At 40.5% G+C, this 22726-nt stretch overlaps 1 protein-coding gene across 8 annotated transcripts in view; it reads right to left on the bottom strand.

The window, feature by feature from the left end:
- CACNB4 (calcium voltage-gated channel auxiliary subunit beta 4) overlaps positions 1–22726 on the bottom strand; it is a 270003-nt gene that overhangs the window by 122849 nt on the left and 124428 nt on the right. For 2 of the 8 annotated variants that reach the window (XM_030916986.1, XM_030916984.1), the window contains exons 1-2: positions 20862–21171; positions 18746–18905 (exon numbers count right to left, since the gene is read on the bottom strand). The exons of 3 other annotated variants lie outside the window; for them this stretch is intronic. Coding sequence is in view for 3 of the 5 variants with exons in the window: in XM_030916984.1 (XP_030772844.1) it covers positions 18746–18751 (6 nt within the window). In the remaining 2 variants the exon portion in view is untranslated. Of the gene's footprint in view, positions 1–17539; positions 17686–18745; positions 18906–19088; positions 19256–20861; positions 21172–22726 lie in introns of those variants that run through there. 3 more of the 8 variants (XM_030916985.1, XM_030916983.1, XM_010372904.2) reach the window with 3 other exon arrangements.

Consider the following 22726-nt stretch of genomic DNA (forward strand, 5'->3'; position numbering starts at 1 on the left):
CTGGCTAATAATATGCCTTAGAATACCAGAGGCTCCAAATAACGGGACCCAAGAAGCAGCTAGTCCAGAACTTAATGGGCTGCCCCAGAAGGAAACAGGAGCAAATGCACCAGAATGCAAATCAGTGCCCTGATTCCTTCATCAAAAAAGGATTGTGACAGGGGCAAAATGTCAGCTGAACTAAAAGCCTGTTTTATGATGTAATTGATTCACGTTCTGGCATTGTTACTCAAAAACATGTGAAACATATTTCTGGGAAGAAGAGTGAATTTCAGGGAATCATGTGAGAAGGATGAAAACCGGTTTCTAGCTTTCTTTGCTCATTGTTTTGCTAGCACGGTCTTCAACCGTTCAGACTGGGCTTAACGAATAGATGAATAAGTCAGAGAATGGCTTGTGGAGAAAAGAAGACTGGGTATATGTTTACGGAGAGGAAACTGAATACTAGGTGGGGTATTAGGAGCAATTTCTGTCATAAACCTAAGAAAATTAGGGATGACTGAGCTGAGATGAGTGATTTTGTCCTGACACAGAAAATGAATATGAAGTGGCTCAGTCATCAACAGTAGGAATTCAAAGAGGAAATGGAGGCATAAATGTGAGATCAACACATTCTCAGGATTCTTCCAGTGCAAAGGAAGCTCCCTCTTGGGAGGCAATGGCTCCCTCCTGCCTACGGGATCTGTCCAACACCTGATGATGTGAATCCCATGGCCATGCCCGACACCAGCAGGTCCCCATCCTTATTCGTGTGCCAGTACCTCGCTTACTCCTTCTCTTGTTCTGTTTCTTCATTCAGCCTGCCATGCTCTCCTTTTGAGCCCTCCAACCCCTCCCTTTCCTGTTTTAGGATGAGAGTCTAGAGTAGGACACTTGAGTTCAAATCTTGGCTCCACTGTCTCCTAGCTGCATGACCCTAGACAAATCACTTGACCTTTTTTTTATGCCTAGAAAATGTGTGATAAAAATATCTATATCAGAAGGTCATTGTAAAAATTAAGGGAAAGAATTTGTGTGGAGCACTTAGAACCATTTTGGCCCTGATGGTGAAACAGACTCAGGGAGGTAAACAATTGTCCAAATCCAAACAGTTAGTAAAAATGGAAAGCATTGTAAGTCCAGTTCTTTTTACAAACATAAAGCCCATCCTCTTACTCTATGCTCCCTCCTGGTGGTTTCAAATGCACGGATCTCCTCCTGATTTCACTCTAAGAATTTTTCTACTAGGAATGTCTTCTATTTCTATGACTCTTATAAAAGCTGTCATCTCTAGCACAGTATTGGAAATTCCATAGGTACTTGTGAACTTTTCATTTAGATGCTCAGAAAAGAATGCATCCGTAAACAGTCCTTTGGTAACACACTGACAAACATGTTCACCCCATTTGAAGGCCATCAATAGATACATCCAGGATTGATTTACAAAGCTCAGATGTCTTTACAACAAATTCAATCTGTCTGTTGAACAAATATGTCAATATATTTTCCCAGTAAGAACTTAAGGAAGTCACCCAGATGCCTCCCATCTTAACATGAATGACCGTGGGGATACAAGGACACATTCCTGTGGAAGGGATCAGCCATCTAACTCTTGCGACTGTGACCAGGGTCAGCAGTGTGGCCCTGAAGCAACAACCACAGCTTCACTATAATGTACACTCTGCCTCTACAACCTTCAGCAAGCCCCTCGTTCTAAACCAGGGTGGAATGGTTTATTACTACCAACGGAGACCGTCCTGGTCCTTCGTTCTTTTCAACATCACACAAAAATTAAGGCTATGAATTAATAGAGTAATTTTATTTAGGCAGAATTATTTCCAAGGAACGTTTCATAAGCAGCTCATGAAGAACAAACTGGGATGATTTGCTTAATCCTGTCATCCACAGGGAAATGTCTGAAGAGCAGATTTTATAGAGAAATTTTCATTGCCAAGAGTGAGAAAAACTAAAATATCTTTGTTCTGTTTCAAATTATTGTACCTTTATTGTCTGATTTCCTATAATTTGTTGTTTGTTTGTTTGTCTGTTTCCATTTGGCTTTAGAGATTAACATGAGAAGGTTCGTTTGCAGGGTTCATTCAAATAACTAACCTTGCCTGCAAAGTCACAGAGATTTTGGATATGGCCATCACAGACATAATGACTCTGATAATAATACAGTCGCTAAATTATGATCTGAACTTGGAAATAAAAGAGAAGAAGTTGAAAGAATCCTATTTTCAAGACAATATCTCCAAATATGTCCTTGCAAATGAGAACAAGAAGAAACAAAGACACTATATGATACACAGACAAGATTATTTCTAAATAGAATGCCTTTTGGCATTTTCTGTGACAAGCCAGCAACTTTTAAATAAGCCCCTCACAATTTCAGAGCTGCACCTGGTTTAATTACACTCGACATTGGCTCACTGGTTGGTGCAAACCATTCCCATTTTACTATGCACTGAGAACATCAATATCATAGAGCTATAGCATTCATTCACTCATTCGATATTAACTTTCTGTGTATCACTGTGCCACATGTCTTTTTAAATTCATTCTCTACCCTTGCATAGTTGGGGCTGAGGGAAGGAAGGCAAAAAAGAGTGGTAAGACTTGATCCTTGCCCTCTAGAGTCCTATGTTTGCAGAAATAAGATGCAGACACATGAAATGGTGAAGAAGCCATCCAAGGCTACAGGTGGCTAATGCCCAAGTGAATGGAGCAAATGCTGCTATGGGAATTCAGAAGAGGTTGGAAAAGCTGAGGAACCTCATAGAAGAAGCGGAATAAGAGTTGGACTTTGGTTGGGTGCAGTGGCTCACACTTGTAATCCCAGCACTTTGGGACTGAGGCGGGAGGCTTGCTTGAGCCCAGGAGTTTGAATCAGCCTCGGCAACATAGTGAGACCCCATCTCCACAAAATAAAAAATTAGCCAGGTGTGGTGGTACACGCCTGCAGTCTCAGTTACCCAGGAAGTTAATGTGGGAGGATTGCTTGAGCCCAGGAAGTCAAGGCTGCAGTGAGCCATGATTGCACTACTGCCCTCCATCCTGGGTCACCTCCATCCTGGGCCAACAGAGCAAGGCACGGTCTCAAAAATAAAAAATAGAAAAAAAAAAAGAGGGGGGTTGAGCAATTCAAAGTCTATAAAGTGTATAAAGAGGATGTGGGAGAAGAGATTCTCAAAAGGAAAGAGTAGTGTCCACAATTCTTGTACTTGAGACTGAGCATTGCTTAGTCATACAAACTGACAAGAGCAGGATTATATGGAAATAGCTGAGATACGGCCACTCAGGCCAGTGGAGTGGGATTTTAAAACACCTTGCATCTTTGATACACTTTTAGTACACATGAAACTATTAAAGATGATGCATTTTGATGTGACTGGTGAAGAAACTTATGATCCACACATACCCAAGGTCTTGTGCGTGAATGTTCACAGCAGCATTATTCATAATAGCCACAAAGTGGAAACAACCAAATGTCCATCAATGGATGAATGAATAGATATAATGTGATATATCCATGTAATGGAATAATATTTGGCAATAAAAAGAAATGAAATGCTGATACAAGTTGCAACATGGATGGATCCTGAAAACATTATGCTAAATGAAAGAAGTCAATCGCAAAAGGCTGTCTATTGTGTGGTTCCCTATGTACAAAATATCCAGAAGAGGCAAATGCACACACACACACCCTAGGACTGAGAGAGTTGGAAGGAAATGGGGAGTGGCTGCTAATAGGTATGAGTTTTCTTTTTGGGGTGATTAAAATGTTATAAATTGGTCATGGTGATGGCTGTAGTTTACCACTCTGAATATAGTAAAACCCTTGAATTGTACACTTTAAACGGCTGAATTCTATGGTATGTGAATTATATGCAGTGAAGCTGTTATTAAAGAAACAAACTATCAAGTGTTTACTCTAGGGAATAAGGTCTAGGATTGTAGGGGAGGAGGGAGACTAACACTACCACCAATTTTTTTACAATCAATATAGCTGAGTGTCTCATCATATTCTGGCTCTTTTAAGAATACAGGCCTTTTAATTTCCAGCCAGGTGCAGTGGCTCACGCCTGTAATCCTAGCACTTTGGGAGGCCAAGACAGTGGATCACCTGAGGTCAGGAGTTCAAGACCAGCCTGACCAACATGGTGAAGCCCAGTCTCTTCTAAAAATACAAAAATTAGCCATTAGCCAGGCGTGGTGAAGCATGCTTGTAATCCCAGCTACTTGGAAGGCTGAGGCAGGAGAATCGCTTGAACCTGGGAGGTGGAGGTTGCAGTGAGCCAAGATCACGCCACTGCTCTCCGGCCTGGGCAACAGAGTCAGACTCCGTCTCAAAAAAAAAAAAAAAAAAAGAATATAGGCCTTTTAATTTCCTAAACCTGCTAACCCCCAATTTTAAATTCACTTTGATTAAAAAAAAAAAAAAGTAGAGTGGCTGGGCATGGGTGTGTGGGTGTATGTGTGGTGTGTGGGTGTATGTGGTGGGTGTGTGGCGGTGTGTGTGTGTGTGTGTGTGTGTGTGTGTGTCCCTTGGGAATCCCTGATAAATATATTGTGTCCAATCATTTCTGACCATTCCCTAGATTCCTCTTGATTCCTGGAGGAATTAAAGTTATTGAATTTCAATTCATTCCAACAACCATTTATTGAGTGCCTGTCTTGAGGCAAGCAAGGGTAGAGTAAGGATAGGGAGATGAATAAACCAATTACATTTTATTTAAAGAAAGACATTCATACTTCAAAGTGCTTACCACCCCAAATAAGTGGACAGGAACCTCAAAGAACAGGGAAACTAAGTGCTGTGCACTGTCACAAACTCTCGAGCTGACCAAGACAATAATTTGACCCAGTATTTCTCAAAGAATTTACATGAAAGTGATTTGGGGAGTGTTTGCCAAAAATATGAATCCTCAGCCTTACTCCAAACTAACTGAATCAAAGTCTCCTAAGAGGGAGGTCCCAGAAATATATATACTGTATTTATTTAACGTTAACTTCACTCAATCCCACAAAATCCTTTCAATCTACAACACTGAGATGGTTTGCAGTGATTATTAGGCCTGGTGTAAATAACTAAACCAGCATTTCCCTAATTGTATTCTGCAGTATACTAGTTATTCAAGTACTTAATAGGTATTCTTTAAGGAAAAAAATGGGTTCTGAGATCAAGAAAGTTTGGGATATCTTTGGGTTAAATAAAATTTAATTGGTTTATTTATTGCAGAATGCTAAGAGATATTAGTGGGTTATTGGGTGCTGTGAATCTTTTGAGAAAGGGACAGAGTATGGTGATTATCAAGCTTATTTGACTAGGAGCCTGTTTTTTTCACATGTATCAACAGGCACACTAAATTAATGGCTAGAAACTCATCTACCACATATAAGAAGTATGAGAGACTCTGGAAAATGTTACAATCTACTTCTAAATAGAAAAAGAAACATTTAATGAAAAAGGATAATACATGGCAAGCTTCCTCTGTAGTTTCCAAACAGGGCATAAAAGGGTATATAAGGATGGGTATAGGCCCAGAACGGATAGAGCCATAACCCGATTATTCGGCAGCAAGTTCCTGGTCACCGGGAGTCCCAGCTGTACAGAACGAAACTATTTCATGATCTTGGGATGAAGTCAGTAACTTTCTTAGCCAGAAACCAATGGCTAAAGGATTGAGGACTTCAATCCTGGACCTGGCTTCTAACCTGAGATCCCCAGGGTCAGCAGAAAAGATACCAGAAAAAATGGCCTAGTTTCCCAATCTCAGTGGCATCACTGTCCAACCAGTCAGTCACCTAAGCCAAAAGTGGGAGTTCCTCTTCCTTTGTAAGCTAATTAGTCATTAAACCTGATGCATTTATGACTTAAATATTTTTTCAGTTCACCTCCTCCTCTCTATCCCCACTACTACTGCCCTAGTTCAGGCTTCCATCAGCTCACACCTGTACTATTTCCACAGCTTTCTGTTTGGACTCCCTGCCTGAATTCTTCCTCTCCTCAAATCCATCTTCCACCCTGACCAATGCACAGCTGATCAAACCACTTTCCAGTTTAAAATTCTGTCAATGGCTCCCAATTACCTACTGCAAATAATTTCTCTCACAGTATGTTCTGCAAAACATCAATACAATGTGTGATCACAGAAAAGGGGCTCCTTTCAAATAGGAGGCTAGGTATTTTTAAGTGTAGGTACAATGAAAAGAACTACCTATCAGTGTCTGATCTGTTCCCAGTATAGCAGACAGGTCCAATAATTGCTTGGAGTCTAAGGACCTCGAGGAAGGCCCAATCAGTAAACTGGGAAATGCTTCCAAAGTCTATCAACATCCTTGATTAGAGCATCTCAGAAGTCATTTAACACAAATGCTGATAGGATAATGGACACTTTTTATACTTCTAAAGAAATGATATAGTTTATAGCCACAGCCTGCTGAATGTCCTCCTTTTCTGCAGGAAGGCAATCTGGAACTTCAAAACTATACATCTTCCATTAAATACATGGAGGTGAGGCTTTGTGTTCACAGTATCTTTGCAAGCTCTAAATTAGGAACTGGAAATTCGAATACCCTAAGAACCAGATGAATCACAGCTGACAAAATTCTGGCTGAGTTTCCAGAACAAGGTGTCCCATGCATACCCTTCCCCCAACTTCCTCAAGACATCTTACAAAACTAGTCACTAAGTTAGACTCAAATCTTCCACATTTGAATTGGCTGCTGGCTGGCATTTTGAAAGCCAGCTTCTCTATGTAAATGCAGCACTCAAATGAAAAATCTAACAACTAGTTGTACATCTTACAGCCAGAACATATTTTAGTTAAAAGCAGTATAAATCAAAACATTCATAGAATCTAGATTATGCATTTCTCATTCCTTTTCTATCTTATTTGTATCCTACTCTTTTTTTTTTTTTTTTTGCTTTTAAATTTTGGGGGTAAATTTACCTACCTTGTATTTGGAATGTGGGATGAACAATTTTTTTTTTTAGCTACTTTTATGCCTGTGTAATTTCAAAACCGAAGCAGAACAATATCATATTTACCAACATACTATTCAATCTTTATAAAATCCTATTATAATATCTTGCATAATTTGCATAGTTCTTTATATTGTAGCTCTGATTCAAGGAGTTTAACACACACACATTTATTCAAAATATTACAGCTGATGAAAAGCACCCATAACAAATGGTAACAGTGTACTTCAGTTATAAGATCTGCCTCACCCTTCTTATAACGCTGCACTCTACACTAGGAATAATTTAAGAATTTGAGTTATAAAAATTAGAAATCAATTTTAAGTAGATTATTTTATGTCCTTAAACTGTGAAAATGAAACAATACAAACAGTGTTCATATAATGTGTATGGTAGCTTAGCTTTCATAAAACCCCTTACATATAAAGACTCATGCAGTATCTCTCCAGTGAGTGTCTCTGTATACCATATGCCAAGCACACACCCTCCCGGGAGTAAACATCTGAACCTTAGAATCTTATCAAAATAAAACACAACTGAGACTCATGGCAATGATTTTATTCCTTATTACTGGAATTGACTGCTGTGGCCATTGGCACAGTTCCGTAAGCCTAAGGACCAGCTCTCACCACTGAGAACAGCCTGGCTCTGACCCTGCAGACACTGCTAAAAGCAAGGAGAAAATCTACTTCCCCTTAGTTCGCCTTACCTTAAGAATCCTGGCTATTCAGAGAGGTGAGGCATCTGCTGGCTGCAGCACATGACCACCACTACTGCGATCGGTCCCAGGGAGGGCAGTGAAGCAAAAGGCCATCATGAGCATCACCAATGAGAGCACCTTCTGTTTCAGAGACTGGAGGTGCATGCTCTTCCCACGTCCCAGTGATGGGTCACGTGTCCCAATCCTTGGCTAACTGGTCCACCAGTCAAGGGTTAGTGCTCTTTCTGCACTCAGGATTCCAGCATCTAGTGAGTGCATGAATCTGCTCCCTTCTACATTGTGCAAGTCTTAGCAATGGAAAGAAAGGGCCTTGATTATATCCATCCTAATCCTGATCACAGCTTTCAGAATTCCACTAGTTTCACTTGTTTCCCCAAAAGACACTCCCCAAATTTCTAATTAAAGCATAATACATATATAGAAATGTGCAGATATCATACATGTACATCAATGGATTTTCACATATTTTACACACTGTGAAACCAGTAGCCAGGGTTGATTTTTAAATAGAGACACGTGGGGTCTGTTTTAGCTTGACTAAAAATGGCAAGACTTGGCCTCCAAGCTACTATCATCCATGTAAAGGAAATGCTCCTCTCAGCATTCCTACCCCTGCCCAGTCAATATATCTTTTAATAAGGAGGCGTCATCAGAACTGTAAAATCTCACATTGCTAATCCCTGTTCCCCCCACTCCTCTCACTGTTATATGTGGTGGGAATCACAACGTGATGACATTTAGAGAGATCCTGAAAATTATTCTGGCCTGGCCATGACAATGGAGCACATCTAAGCCACAAGTTGGTCTCATTCACACGCACCTTTATCTTCTCATTCTCCACAGAGGCCTCTGGGTATTTGAAGGCAATCATGGAAGCCCTCTTAGCTTAGCTTCTCAAGCTTTCTCCACAAAACTAACATTTAAATCTTTTATTTGCTCCCATTGCTGGACATTTGTTGAAGTGCTCAAGGTCTTCATGAAAGCAACAGTACAGAAATGAAAATCCAGGAGATAGATTGCAGAGAAACTATTCCCACACATGAAAGCCAACACACATCTCCAGTGGAAGATGACCAACAACAGCTCCTTTAGAGCTTCACCTGCATCTTCAGAGGTGTGCTTTAAAGGTGGCTTCAGGCTGAGCGTAGTGGCTCATGGCTATAATCTAGCACTGTGGGAAGCCAAGGCAGGAGGATTGCTTGAACCCAGGAGTACGAGATCAGTCTGGGCAACACAGTGAGACCCTACCTCTACAAAAAAATTAAAAATCAGCCAGGTGTGATGGCATGCACCTGTAGTCCCAGCTACTCAAAAGAATGAGGTGGGAGGATCACTTCAGCCCAGGAGGTCCGAGGCTGCAGTGCGCCGTGATTGCACCACTGCACTCTAGACTGGGCAACAGAGGAAGACTCTGTCTCAAAAAAAAAAAAAAAAAAAAAAAAAAAAAAAAAAAAAAAAAGAATGTCTTCAAATTGTATGATTTCATCAACTTATGTGAATATACACTCAGACAATACAGTAATACAGATGGAACCAAATCAGCTCTCTAAACCACCCTTCATCCTTCCCCACTCTGCTGTTGCACTGCGTGTCTAACCTGTAAGCTCTGCTCTTTGGCTTCTGGTTGAGTTTGGCCAAAAGGCACCCTAGCAGGGATCAGAGTAAGGGAGAATAAGATTGGGGTATTTATTCTCTGGCTTCCTCCTTGTGGGATGCTTCAAAGTTGGCTGTATCCATCTACAGGGAAAGCTGTGTCCTTCTCAAGGTAGCTTTCTGGACACAATTCAGTCTTCCCAGGTTCCTATAACCACACCCTTTCTAGGAGTGCTCACAACTCTGCACTTACTAGCCATGGGGGTACAGCACTATCCCTTGTGGTTTCCTTGCACCCTACCAATACCTTTTGATTTTTTAAAATCCTCTCAATTAATCCTTATTTGAGCATGTTGTCGGGGACACTCTCCACCCCCACCCCCAGAACTTACAGTTCCTCGTACCTTTTACAAATATTGCTATTCCTTTTACCTTTCAAAAAATATTGCTACTGAATCATGCAAATGTTTCTTTGAATTGGAAGCTCATGGAGATGAATCGTAAATGAGAAAGGCAGAGAATAAAAATGAAATTCGGATGCTCATGGCTAAGGCCAAATGTAGCAGTAACTTGCAAATGTCATCAAGACCTGCATACAAATCATGAGAACACTAACATTTCCCTAAAACACAAAACCTCTTTGTGACATTCTCTAGCATTGCAATTTTATGTTCATTTAAGTTTTATGGGTGTATTATCATTCTAATCCATCAACAACTTGGGACTTCAAACCACATCATAAAGCAACATCAACAAAAGCTTGAAAGAAATTGGGAAGCAAATCTGGTCTCCAAGTAGATAAAGTTCTCACCATTTGGGTCAGAGAGCAATCTGATCTCTGTTTTGGAGATTCTCCCAACTCCCAACTGTTTTGTAAGCTGTCAAGCACCATACAAATAATATGATTATACCACTCTTCAGGTTTATTCCAGTTTTTTTTATAGTACTAACCCTTGGAATTTGGCATCATAAAAAGAATACTGCTCTAGAAAGAAATGTGGGCCGGGGGCAATGGCTCACACCTGTAATCCCAGCACTTTGGGAGGCCGAGGCGGGCAGATCACGAGGTCAGGAGATCGAGACCATCCTGCCTAACACAGTGAAACCCCGTCTCTACTAAAAATACAAAAAATTAGCCGGGCGTGGTGGCGGGCGCCTGTAGTCCCAGCTACTTGGGAGGCTGAGGCAGGAGAATGGCATGAATCGGGAGGCAGAGCTTGCAGTGAGCCGAGATGGCGCCACTGCACTTCAGTCTAGGTGACAGAGCAAGACTCTGTCTCAAAAAAATAAAAAGAAATGTGAGGAAGGCTCTAGGTCCAGTTCTACTACAGATTGCGTCATTCTAAACAAGTGGCCTAATCTCTCTGGGCCTCAGCTGTTTCATCTTTGATACGATGAGGGCATGTGAAACTTCCCACATTTTTGTGTGTTATTTTTAAACCAAATTATTACAACAGACAGTAAATAAATTCTTCCTACAGAATCTGGAGGTCATATCCTAAAGTTGCTCTCCACAATCAAGAAACTTCTTTGAAGTCTTATATGTCAAGTTAAAAAGGCTGAACTAAATTGGTTTTTTTCTGAACCAAAAAAGAATGTATAATGGAAAAATGTTTTACAAAGCTCACCAATATATATACATCTTAAAATGTGTTAATCCTTTGATCCAGTAATTTTACCTCTAAGAAGCTGTTTTGGAGAAATGCTCCATGTGTACACAAAGATTCATGTAAAAGAATGTTGGGCCAGGCGCGGTGGTTTATGCCTGTAATCCCAGCACTTTGGGAGGCCAAGGCGGGTGGATTACCTGAGGTCAGGAGTTCGAGACCAGCCTGGCTGACATGGTGAAATTCCCGTCTCCACTAAAAATACAAAAACTAGCTGGGCATGGTGGCACACGCCTGTAATCCCAGCTACTCGGGAGGATGAGGCAGGAGAATTGCTTGAGCATGGGAGACAGAGGTTGCAGTGAGCCGAGATTGCACCACTGCACTCCAACCTGGGCGACAGAGCAAGACTGTCTAAAAAAAAAGGCGGGGGGCGCGGGGAATGTTAACTGTAGCATTTATCTGTAGGACTGAAAAACAAGAAACAGTCTAAACCTCTATCAGTGGGAAAAATTCATCATGGCTAAACCACACTGCACAGCAATTATTTCACTTTTTATTAAAAAGAATCAATTAATATGAAAAAAATATCCACAGTACATTTTTAGGTAAAGAAAGCAAGTCAGAATAAGAATATTTATTATGATCTTATTTGCATTTTTAAAGATCACAAATATGACAAGGTTGCTTCTAAGTACATTTTTCTAAATATTCCTGTTTGTCAATGCATAGAAATGGATATCCATTGAATTGTTAAGAATGGCTACCAGTGGGGAGGAGAGCAGATTAAGAAGTCATCAAGGAAGACTAATTTTTTACACCCTATGGTTTTGTATTGTTTAAAGATTTTCCCCCAAATACTCCCATGTCACTGAATTTGAGATATCAATATTTTTAAGATTCAACATTAGATTATGTACCACTAATGGGAAAAAGCTGCCAATAAAACTGCAAGACAACATTAGCTTTAAGATGTAGCCCTGTGTTAGACATGTTAAATATGAGAGGAAAAGTGTGCCTTTGGATCAATAAAGTACAAAATACGGCTTTAGGGATTTTTACAATACAGAAGAACACTGTCATTGGCACTCTAAGAATATGTATTATGTTTTATGTACCAAATTTTTGATTTTTCGTTAATTAAATATGAAACATGACTATCATGTGGTCTTTTCTTTCTGAAATCTAATGTCTACTCAGCGTTCCTTGATCTGTGTGCTTTCATTACTTACCCTGCTCTGCAATATCCTAGCACTTCACAAAGGGCCCTGTGCATCATAATTAAATGTTCTGTGCTCCCCTACCTTATCAACTTCACCTTGGTTCCGTTTCTATATTCGAAGCATTAACAACATGATCAAGTGAGATGATTTGAAAATTTGATAAATAGGTTCTTAATTCTATCACTTGGATCAATAGAACCACTGAATCAAGTAAACCCCAAGACATTAATCTCCAGGATATCATTTGAAATTAGATATTAAACTATCGATAATAACTCTTTGGAAATAAGCTAGGGAACTAATCTGTTTATGTACTAACCACTTTAGCATGACATTCGCCATAGTTTTCTAGCTTGATAAATATTTGCCTCCTACCCTTACTTCATGCAAACATTATTTAAAGGCATGTTTGAGAGATTGGGCTCAAGTCAAGACTGATGTTTCTCTCTCATCTTTGCATCCTTTCACCTTATCATAGAGGGAACTTAACCAGAGGCACAATTATTCCTTTTAGAAGTAATGAATGACTTTTAAAATTAATGAATGTCTCCTAGAATTGATTATATTCCTGGGGTTTGAAAACTGATGAATTATTGGTTTTAAGACATCCCAAAGGATAATCATAATGAGCTGAGGAAAATTCTGTAAAGCAAGAAAACACTGAACAACAAATATTCTTGATTATTAGGCAGGATAATCACAAAACAATAATTTTAAATATTTTTATATCAATACTCTTGGTATTGTAGAGCTCAGATACCTTAGCCAAGAAGGAAAAATAATTTAAAGCAGAATTACCTTTCCTCAATCATCAGTAAGAGTTAGGAGAAACTTACTTCTCAGAAAGCTTTTGTTTTTGATTTTTTTTTCTTAGAGATGAGACTCAAGTGTTTCCAAGCTCAAATCACTGTGGGCTGGAAGTGCACCGTGGGTATTGGCAAGCGAACGAGCAATAGACAAAGCATCCTTTTTGGCTTCTAGAATTAAAAGTTTTAAATACAACATTTTCCTTTTCAAACATCTACTCCACTCAAAGATATGCACCACACATACCTGCTTCCATCAAAGAAACTGAAAAGGCCAAACATCCAGACTCAAGGTCCAAACACTGACACCTTACCCAGTATGTACAAAACACCGTGGTAATTGATCACTTCAAAAAGCAAATGGCATTTGATGACATTTTTATCTTAACTGAAGAAACTGCTTATCAGCAAAAAGTACAAAAATTTGCATGTGAAGAAACCTTAGAAAATGATCTACTCAAACGTCTTCATTTTATACGAGGGAAAAACTGAGGATTACAGAGTCAGAGATTAAGTGACTAGACCACGATCACTGTTAAGAAGTGGCAAAGACCAAGATTTCCAACTCCCAGCGTTCTTTCTTTTCATTTTTATTTTTTTCTTTTATTTATTTATTTTTAAAGATGGTGTTTCGCTTTTGTCGCCCAGGCTGAAGTGCAATGTCGTGATCTTGGCTCACTGCAACCTCTGCCTCCCGGGGTTCAAGCAATTCTCCTGCTTCAGCCTCCCGGGTACCTGGGACTACAGGCGCACACCACCATGCCCAGCTAATTTTTATATTTTTAGTAGAGACGGAGTTTCACCATCTTGGCCAGGCTAGTCTCGAACTCCTGACATCGTGATCCACCCACTTCGGCCTCCCAAAGTGCTGGGATTACAGGCCTGAGCCATTGTGCCTGGCCTTGCATTGTTCTTTCAATTACACTTTACCACCTGCTTTTCTAAAACAAAATACAACGAACTAATCATAAGGTCTTTGGGGATTACTGAATTCTTTTACCTGTCAACCACTGTAAGATTTTTGGAAATCACTGTCAAAAACCATGCAAGGGCTCTGAAAAGAAACCAAAAAATTTGGTGGGACTAACAGAACCTATAGAGGAAGGAGCATATTTAGTTACTGAAACTGTAAATATTTTCATTATATGTATAACAATAATGGCAGATAATATTTATCTGATTTTAAGGGCTTTATACACATTAACTAACTTAATCTTCAAAACCACCCAAAAAGTAAGTTCAATTATTATTGACAGGCATGAGGAAACAACGGCACAGAAAGTTGAAAAAATATACCCACAGCCACAAAGTAGCAAAGGGAAAGTCAGGATTCAATTCCTGGCAATACGGCACTGTCTCCACCGTTTTTTTTTTTTTTTTTTTTTTTTTTTTTTTTTTTTTTTTTTTTGAGACAGGGTCTCATTCTGTCACCAAGCCTGAAGTCCTGAAGTGTAGTGGCAAGATCACACCTCACTGAAGCCTCAACCTCCTGGGCTCAAGCGATCCTCCCGCATCAGCTTTCTGAGTAGCTTGGACTACAAGCACACCGCCACCATGCCCCACTAATTTTTTTAGTTTTTTTTTTTTGTAAAGATGGGGTTTTGCCATGTTGCCCCGACAGGTCTCAAACTCCTGAGCTCAAGCAATCTGCCCACCTGTGTCTCCTAAAGTGCTGAGATTACAGGCGTGAGCCACCGCGCCTGGTCTATCTCTACTTTTTATCATGACACTATTATACTACACCATTTTTTCATAATACAAAGTACAAAAAGTAAACCTGAAATTTTCCTGGCTGATAGATATGCCCAATAGAAGACAAAAAATTTTAAGTTTTATGGAGATTTAAAAAGATCTAGAAACAATTTCAACTACAACCTTATCACTCACCAAACTTTTCAACAAAGCTGCCAATAGAGTAGTAACACTGAAGGTCAGAATCTTTTTCCTATATGATGCTCAGGCTAAAAAGAAAAGAGAGATTAAGGAATAACAGGCATAAGAAAGGCAAAATAAGAGAACTGGTTTTTTTTTACAAACTACACAGACAAGCTCCTGAGTAATTGACAGCCAATCTCCGTGTCCGAGTGGATCCCTTGGATCAAACTCCTCTGAATGAAAAGGGTAAAAGCAAATTCAGAACATCCTGTTTTAAATATAAGATTTTTCAATATTTCTGATGCCAGACACAAAAGAAAAAAAGGACACAGGAAGTACTAACAATGTGGCACTATTTAAAAAGAGAGGAAAATATTTATAACTAAAACTATACAGTTATGTTATAAAATATAAAATGTAGAGCAAGAGCAAGTATTGGTCTATTTAGATCTCAAAAATTGTCGCATGAGCTATCTGGGCTACCTTCTTTTGGCATACCAATACGTACTGTAAAAATAGCCACACAGTTTTATCTTAGACTCACGCCCTTCAAAGTCTTAAAAAGCTCAAAGTTGTCATTATTTTACAGGAACTGTAAGCTCCCTTAGGTTTTACACACTAAGTTGTTCTGAGGACAGGGCACTAGTTTACACAGCAGTGCCCCAGCCTCCTGTGAGAACTCAGGGATTCACCTAATGAATTTATTTTTTTCTAGTGTAGCAGGTTACAGCTGTTGCTGTTTTCACTGCCGCCAGAGCCTGATGCAACCACATGAAAGGCCCCTAAATCAGCCGATGTAGATGAGAACACAGAGCCTGTATCTATAGCACTTCCTTGGTACAATTTTCAACTTAACGTCATGGATATCTGAGTTCATGGCTTGATGATTATTTTAAAGGACTAGTGGGAGAGGGAAGAGAAGAGAATGAAAAATGATAACCCGTCCAGTTATATCCTCTTGTCCTCTTTAGGTGGCCTTGTTCATCTGGGTAAGAGACAGTAAAGGGGAGATAGTGACCAGAATGGGAGAACTGACCACATAGAAATAAGGTCCAAGCTGAACCCCATAGAAAGAGAAGAGTTAAGGCAATGGGAAGCCTCCTCACCTTCACCCTAAAAGAATGGTTTTTCACAGTTATTGCTGACCCTCATACAGAATGTCTTGCACCACAGAATAATGGAATGTTCATTGAGTATATACAAAGGGAGTCACAGGACCTTATTCTAAAATCCTGGATTGACTCATCATAATCTAATAATAATAATAATAACAGCAGCAGAAAAGGAGACATGGAAGTACCTGGCGAGGATTAATCCAAATTCTTGCCTCTGTGACTCAAAAACAGAAAATTAACAAGAAAGCAGCAAGACTGACAAGCTGGAACAGCAAATTCATGGGATCTGATCGATTCAAGGAATTTCTCTCTTTGGCTCCATGTCAGTTGTATCTAGAAATAATTTCAATCTATATTTTAGAAAACCATCACTGCTGATTGAAGAGAAAGCCCTGGTCATCGTTTACTTAATACATGCTAGCCAAACACCAACACAGCTCAGCTGAGTAAAGCAAGTTGATTTTCTGAGTCAAATTCCTTACACAAACCAGGAGCAACATTTGGTTTTCTTCTCTGGTCAGAGATGCCAACATCCAGTCCTTGGATTCTCTTACAAATCAGTCCTCATTCTCTATAAATAGGCCAGAAAGACTTTTTGACCCCAGAAGGGATGCTCTGATCCACCAAACCATAGAGACCTCTGGCCTTCTTGTTTCCAAAAGAAATCTAATCCTTAAATCCGTAAAGTGTCTTCCGAATGCCCCTAAACATATAAATCCTTCTGTCTGAAGTTTATCCGCCTCCCTAGCAAGCACAAGGACATATCTTCATATTTAAAATAACTTTACTATATCTTTGAAAGGAGCAATTCTTTATTCTCTGTGGCTGCGTTGTCTTTCAACTCTCTTGGGTATCTTTGTTCATATCAAAAGCAGCTAATTTTCCTTCACCAAAAGCTCCACAGTAGAAATCTCCCACTTAGCATTAACCATCAATTAGTGATGCATGGAACCTATCTGTATATGAATGTAGGTGAAGGTACGAGGATGAACAGTACGTATGCATGCAGAGGTGCACAGACATTGAGACAAACATACATAGTTCAACAGCTTATAGAAAATAAATAGTTTAAATAACACAAAGCTATCCTTACAATGTGTAGGTATATGTAAATTTAAACATGTGCTTTTATATATATACTCACATATTGTTATATATACATATTAAGTTTGTAAAATTTACTTTTGCTGTAACTTTTACATACATTAAATTTCTAACAGTATTAATCAATATATTATGATTTCTTTCTATTATTGAAAACACTTAAAGACTACATTTTCCTCTCTGGAAATTGCCCTGAATGATGATCTGATCATCTTTTTCACAGGAAAAGATCAGGTCTCTCCTTCTAAATGCTTTAGAATTTAAGCATTTGGAAATGGAAGCAATTGTGTCAGAGAAATGAACTATTAATTCTATGTGCAACTAACCCCGGCATCACTTTACAATATACCCTAAGAATCTATATTTCAAGCTGCTCACAATTCCAGAAGGTCCATGTAGGAGCTTTCAATTTTGCAAAGCATCTCCTGTGCAGGCCAGTTCTAGTCCTAGTATGCTCAACATTTTTCTCAAGTGAGAACAGCATTTAACAGAATAGGATGCAACACACAGTAGCAGGTTGAGACTGACCTATTTACATATATGTGGATTGATCATCTGAAAGGGTGTGTAGCAATATATTAACAGTGACTATTTCTGGATGGTAGGTTTTTGGTAACTTTCTCTGCTGCTTCCATGGATCCCCATAAGAACATCCCTCGGTTTGTGTAATAAACCTGATGAACGAAAAATAAATCTATTCCCAGAATAATTCCACTAACATCAAAATACACAATGAATCCATTTATGAAATACGTGTACACATAAAGAGCAGGTCTAATGAAATCTACTGCAAATCAGATGAAAACACATAGTATAGTGTACATGGGGGGGTCAGTCCATGAAAAAACTCTTGGCTGCCAGGACTTTTATTAAGACACAGTGGGGGACAGTGAAGGTAGAAGAGGTAGCTCTTACATAGCAGCCAATGTAGGAAGAGTCAATGTGCACGATCCACTGGAACCAGCCTGGGCTAGGTATGGGCTCACCTGGAAGCACACACTCCATCTTCCATGTCAAGGTAACACAGGAAGTAAGGTGATGCTCTGTGTGAAATCTCCTATTCGGAAGCAGGGCCCTGCTGTGAGGCACCCAATGAATGCTCTTTTGCACTTCCTTCTAATCCAGATTCTTAACTATCCTCCTGGACACCAAAGCAGAAGTTCATGGACTTGCCCAAAAAGGCTCCACAGGACTCAAGAATCTAAAATGCCAGACTCGAGTGTGTTTCGGCATGTTTCTTTTTCCTCTCTCTTCATATAGAGAGTATGTGAAACACGGAGGTTACAAACTAAAATCTAGGGCACTGGGAGCATAATATCTACTTTTGGACCAAACTCTTAAGAAAGGCCTTGCATCACAGTACCAAAATCTCTCTCCCACTGTGGGGAAGTGAGGTGCTAACAGTGTATAATAATGTTTTATTCTTGTTCGGAATAAAATAGCCCCTAGGCAAGATGATCTTATTACAAGCTTACTGTGTGAAAACATTGAAAATAATCGCTTATCACAGGTGAACCCCCACACACCCCACAAAGACATTTTCAACAGCACAGAGTGGTAGGACATATGCGGATGGTTCCCCAACCCCCACCCCCAACCGAAGTGCCGTACTCAGCTTTTAGTGCCTGTATATTCTCGGACTGCAGCTGGCCATCTGAGAAAAGCCTTTCCACGCCTATCCACCAGACCTGTTCCGAGAGCTCTGCTTCCATCTGGACAACCCCCCACACTTACAGCCATAAATGCATTGGCACTGAGAAAGACTGCTGAGGAGGTGGCACTCCAGGTGTGGCTTTATGTGTCACTTCACCAGGTCAGCTATTTAGGCCTAGTCTTCTCCATTGGCTTGAAGCTCTGTTCACACCATCTTGGGTAACACATCACATTATTCTTCCTTATAAAAACAAATAAACTCAAATGAGCATTCAGAGTCAGTTCACCCCTCCGAACATCTCTGTCTTCCCCTCTGATTTATGTGACACGGTTTCAATCCCGCCCACCTGAAAGCCTCCTATACTCTCAGCTGAGGATTTGCCAGATGCCCATCTCCACTTCTCACGTTTCCCACCTTCCTCACCTCCACGGATGTGCACAACCCGGAGGATCTCAGCCTGCTGGTCACCACTGAGTCACCAGGAGTACAGCACTGCAGTACCTAGCACTACCCGCCATCAACTACCGCCACCGAGTCAAGTCACTGCACTCTTCACTTCCCATCCTACAGAAAAACTCAGCTGTCCTGTGAGACTGGACCCAAAGGCAAAAAATAATAATAAAATAAAATGTTTTCATACTTATAATGGCTCCCCCTCTGAACCAGTGCATCTGAAATTTATACAGTTCTGGAGAACAAGGAGCTGGATATATTAGTTCCTAGCCAACTCTTCCCAGCAGCCAGTTTCTACAGGCATTTCTAAAATGACTCCAGTCCACTTCGGTGCAACACACTGCCTGCTCAAGTTTAACATCAATGGCCGAAAATAAAACTTATCATTCACAAGGCATCACAGGTTTCATAACTGAGTGAGCAGAGAAGCGTAGAAGAAGTGATCAGGCCTTCTGGAGAACCCAGCCTGAGAAGCTGGCTTACTGAACTCCTACAATTGCCTTTACCATTCCCCCACCCCACCTGCAAGTGTTGACCTTCTTGATTTCAGCCGCCAATGTTTTAGACTACGGTCCCTTGCAATACACTGACAGTCTGATCATTTATGAGCACGTTGGGCAACATGCAGAGAGACTTTGCAGAAACAGAGTTAGAGTTAGAGCAAACACACAGACAGGAAGGAAAAATGGAATGCCTTAACAGAACTGAGGATTCCTATCTTTCATGGATAGCACATCATTAGACATATACGTCTGCATTGACGTATACCACAGGGTTTTTTTTTTTTTTCTTTTGTTGTAACCTGTTTATTTGGTGGTTTAGCCAGAGAATCTTATATAACACACTCCTGTTTCAAATGTAGCAACATGTATGGCACTGCACTCCCATAAAATTCAGACTCCTCACAGCACTTCCCATTAACCACCCTCAACCATTCTACCTCGCGAGGTTTCTGTGTATTGATGAAAAACATAGGAACTACCACCAGCAAGAGTCAAAAGACTCAATTATCAGCTTTACCCTATATTCAAAAGCTAGCAGTCTGTGGTATGATTTTAGGGATTTCAGGAAATTATTTCATCCTGATTTTAATAGATTGCATGAACCTGACCTAGAGGGGAGAAGGAGTCCAGTTCTCTAACCCAAAACACACGTGAGTCTACTTCGCTCTTCCAAGGTAGAGTATAGGAACACTGCCCACTGCCTCTGCATGGGGTGCTGTATGGCCACAGTCCTTGCATCTGATTTCCTTAACAAAGAAGCAGTAGATCTGCACTGCTTATTTGGCCAGAAAGCACATAATAATACAGCTACAGCTTAGGAACTTCCATTCATGCTAGCTCAACAAACAATGTATATTATATAATGAATGAGGCTTTTCTATGAACCCTGCTATTGGAAAACATAGGCACTTTCTGCATAGTTTAAACCAGTCTACAAGGAGCAGTTAACCCTGGAGAGATCAAATGTGGACCCGGTAATGTATAAATTCAAACAGCCTACACTCTTAAGATGCTTTGCCATCACCCTAATTTGTTTTTTGCTTGACAATAAATAATTTCAGTTACCTACAAACTACACAGAGAACATTTACATAGCAGCCAACAAGCCCCAGAATGATGTTAGCTTTCTGCTCCATGTTCCCTGCGTTGCCTAAGAAATAAGAAGGGGGGGGCAGTGAAGGGGATAGTGGGAGGAGGAAGAGGAGGGGAGAGGGAATTAGCTATCTATGAAAATACTTACAGCCTCCGAGTCTTCAATTCCATGCAGGTACAAATTGTCATACATGGAGGTCTGATAATCCAGAGCACCTCTTTCAAGGCAAAAACAAAATTGCTGCAGAAACCACAGCTAGAGCTTAAAGAGAAAAGGCCTGTTTGGGAGAACTGCGCCTGCCTTATCAATTCCTGTGGATTTACCAGGCAAGATGCTATTCATTCACATCCCACAGGGTGAGGTTATCCCCAGAGGCAGTCCAGACCTGGCATTTTATCTGCCTTCCCAATACAGAGCACAAAAAGCAAAACCCTTCCTCAACCACAGACTGGTGACTGAGCTAGGAAAGCGGCCTCTGATTGGCTCGGCTTCCCTGCTTCAGTCAGCTGAAGAGCGTTCCCTCCGAGAGTGGAGGGCGCCTCGGAGCATCCTACCCAGCAAAGAGCTGCTTCCTGTTTCGCCTGTATTGTTAGTTCTACAATAAACACTTATCAATATCCAAAAGGCTGCGTGGAATGTTTGGAAAGGCAGACTATTGAATACTCCAAACACAACTGCTCATCTTCTTAATTAAATTCACAATTGGAGAGGGGAGCAAAGGAAAGATTTTGTTTTCAGAGAATATCATGCAAAGACAGGTAAACAGATACTAATCTCATCCAACATCTGTACTTAACAGATGCGTTTAAGTCAAAAGGGCAATGAGTCATAAAAAAAATCTTTAAACCCAAGGTGAAGAAAAAAATGACTAGAATAAACAGATGGTAAGATTTCTTGTGGGAATTTCTATAGTAAAAGTTTTCAATATTCTCGATGAAGTCTCTCTGCCTCACTGGCAAGAAAAGAGCTCTGTGTCCCAACTGGTGAAGTTCGAAAAGGAAGCCAAAAACCTCTCAACTTTCAGACGCAAAATGTTTAATGCTCTTTAGTTGAATTTTTTTAATCAACTTTAAGCAACAGCCAATGTTTTCATGTAAATTCTTCATCCCCTTCCCATGCATAAATCTTTAATAATCCTGAAATGGCATTGGTCTTTCCCCCAAAACCTAAATAGAAACGTCAGACTCCGTCCGCCTGCTGTGGCCACACCGCAACTCAAGTTGACCTAGGACAGGTCCCACATTGCAGCAGCCTGGGATGGAGTTTCTGTAGGTACTCAGAACTTTCTGGTCAACCAATAAAAAAAAAAAAAAAAAAGCTGCAGCTTTGAAACAGGAGAGCTTTACGGCCCACTCTAAAAGAAGCCAGCTAAAGTCAGGGGACAAAGGAGCTGGTGAGGGGCACAGAACATATTTTAGAGCAACTGCATGACTGACTGGGTAATGACCCAGAAACTCAGAGGCTCTGAGTCCCCTGTATCAGCTTTGCCACTAATTGGTCAGATGACTCTGGACCAGTCAGTCACCACCTCGATGGGCTCTGGTTTCTTCACCCGCCAAAATGAGGTAAGAAATAACTTAGGGAAAGGACTCTGCAAATCTAAAGTGCAACATAAACACTTACCATTGAGAAGCTGCTTTGTCAGCTGGGAGGCATTGGCTGCAGTTCATGGGAGCTCAGCACAGGAGTAACTGGCTGGCCCTGGACCTAGGAAAGAAGGCCTGTCCTTCCAGCCAGTATCTCTGAAAAGCGTAATTCTTAAAGGAACAAACCTGAGTCAAAATAATAAACAACACAAGGGCTACAACAGCTGAGCAGAGCATAGTTCTCCCACGTCTGTGCTGACCCGTTCATGTCTTTCAATCAGAGTTGCACATCTTGGGAGTGGCATCAATACCTAGTCCACTTTCAAATATAAATGACAGCAAGAAGATGCTGCTGTCCTTCAGAATCCCAAAATGGTAGGGTTTGAACAGACTGTCACCTCTGAGGCTGTGCCCCCATGGAGGGAG

Source organism: Rhinopithecus roxellana, chromosome 14 (assembly GCF_007565055.1).
Source record: "Rhinopithecus roxellana isolate Shanxi Qingling chromosome 14, ASM756505v1, whole genome shotgun sequence".
In the NCBI taxonomy this organism is placed as follows: domain Eukaryota; kingdom Metazoa; phylum Chordata; class Mammalia; order Primates; family Cercopithecidae; genus Rhinopithecus; species Rhinopithecus roxellana.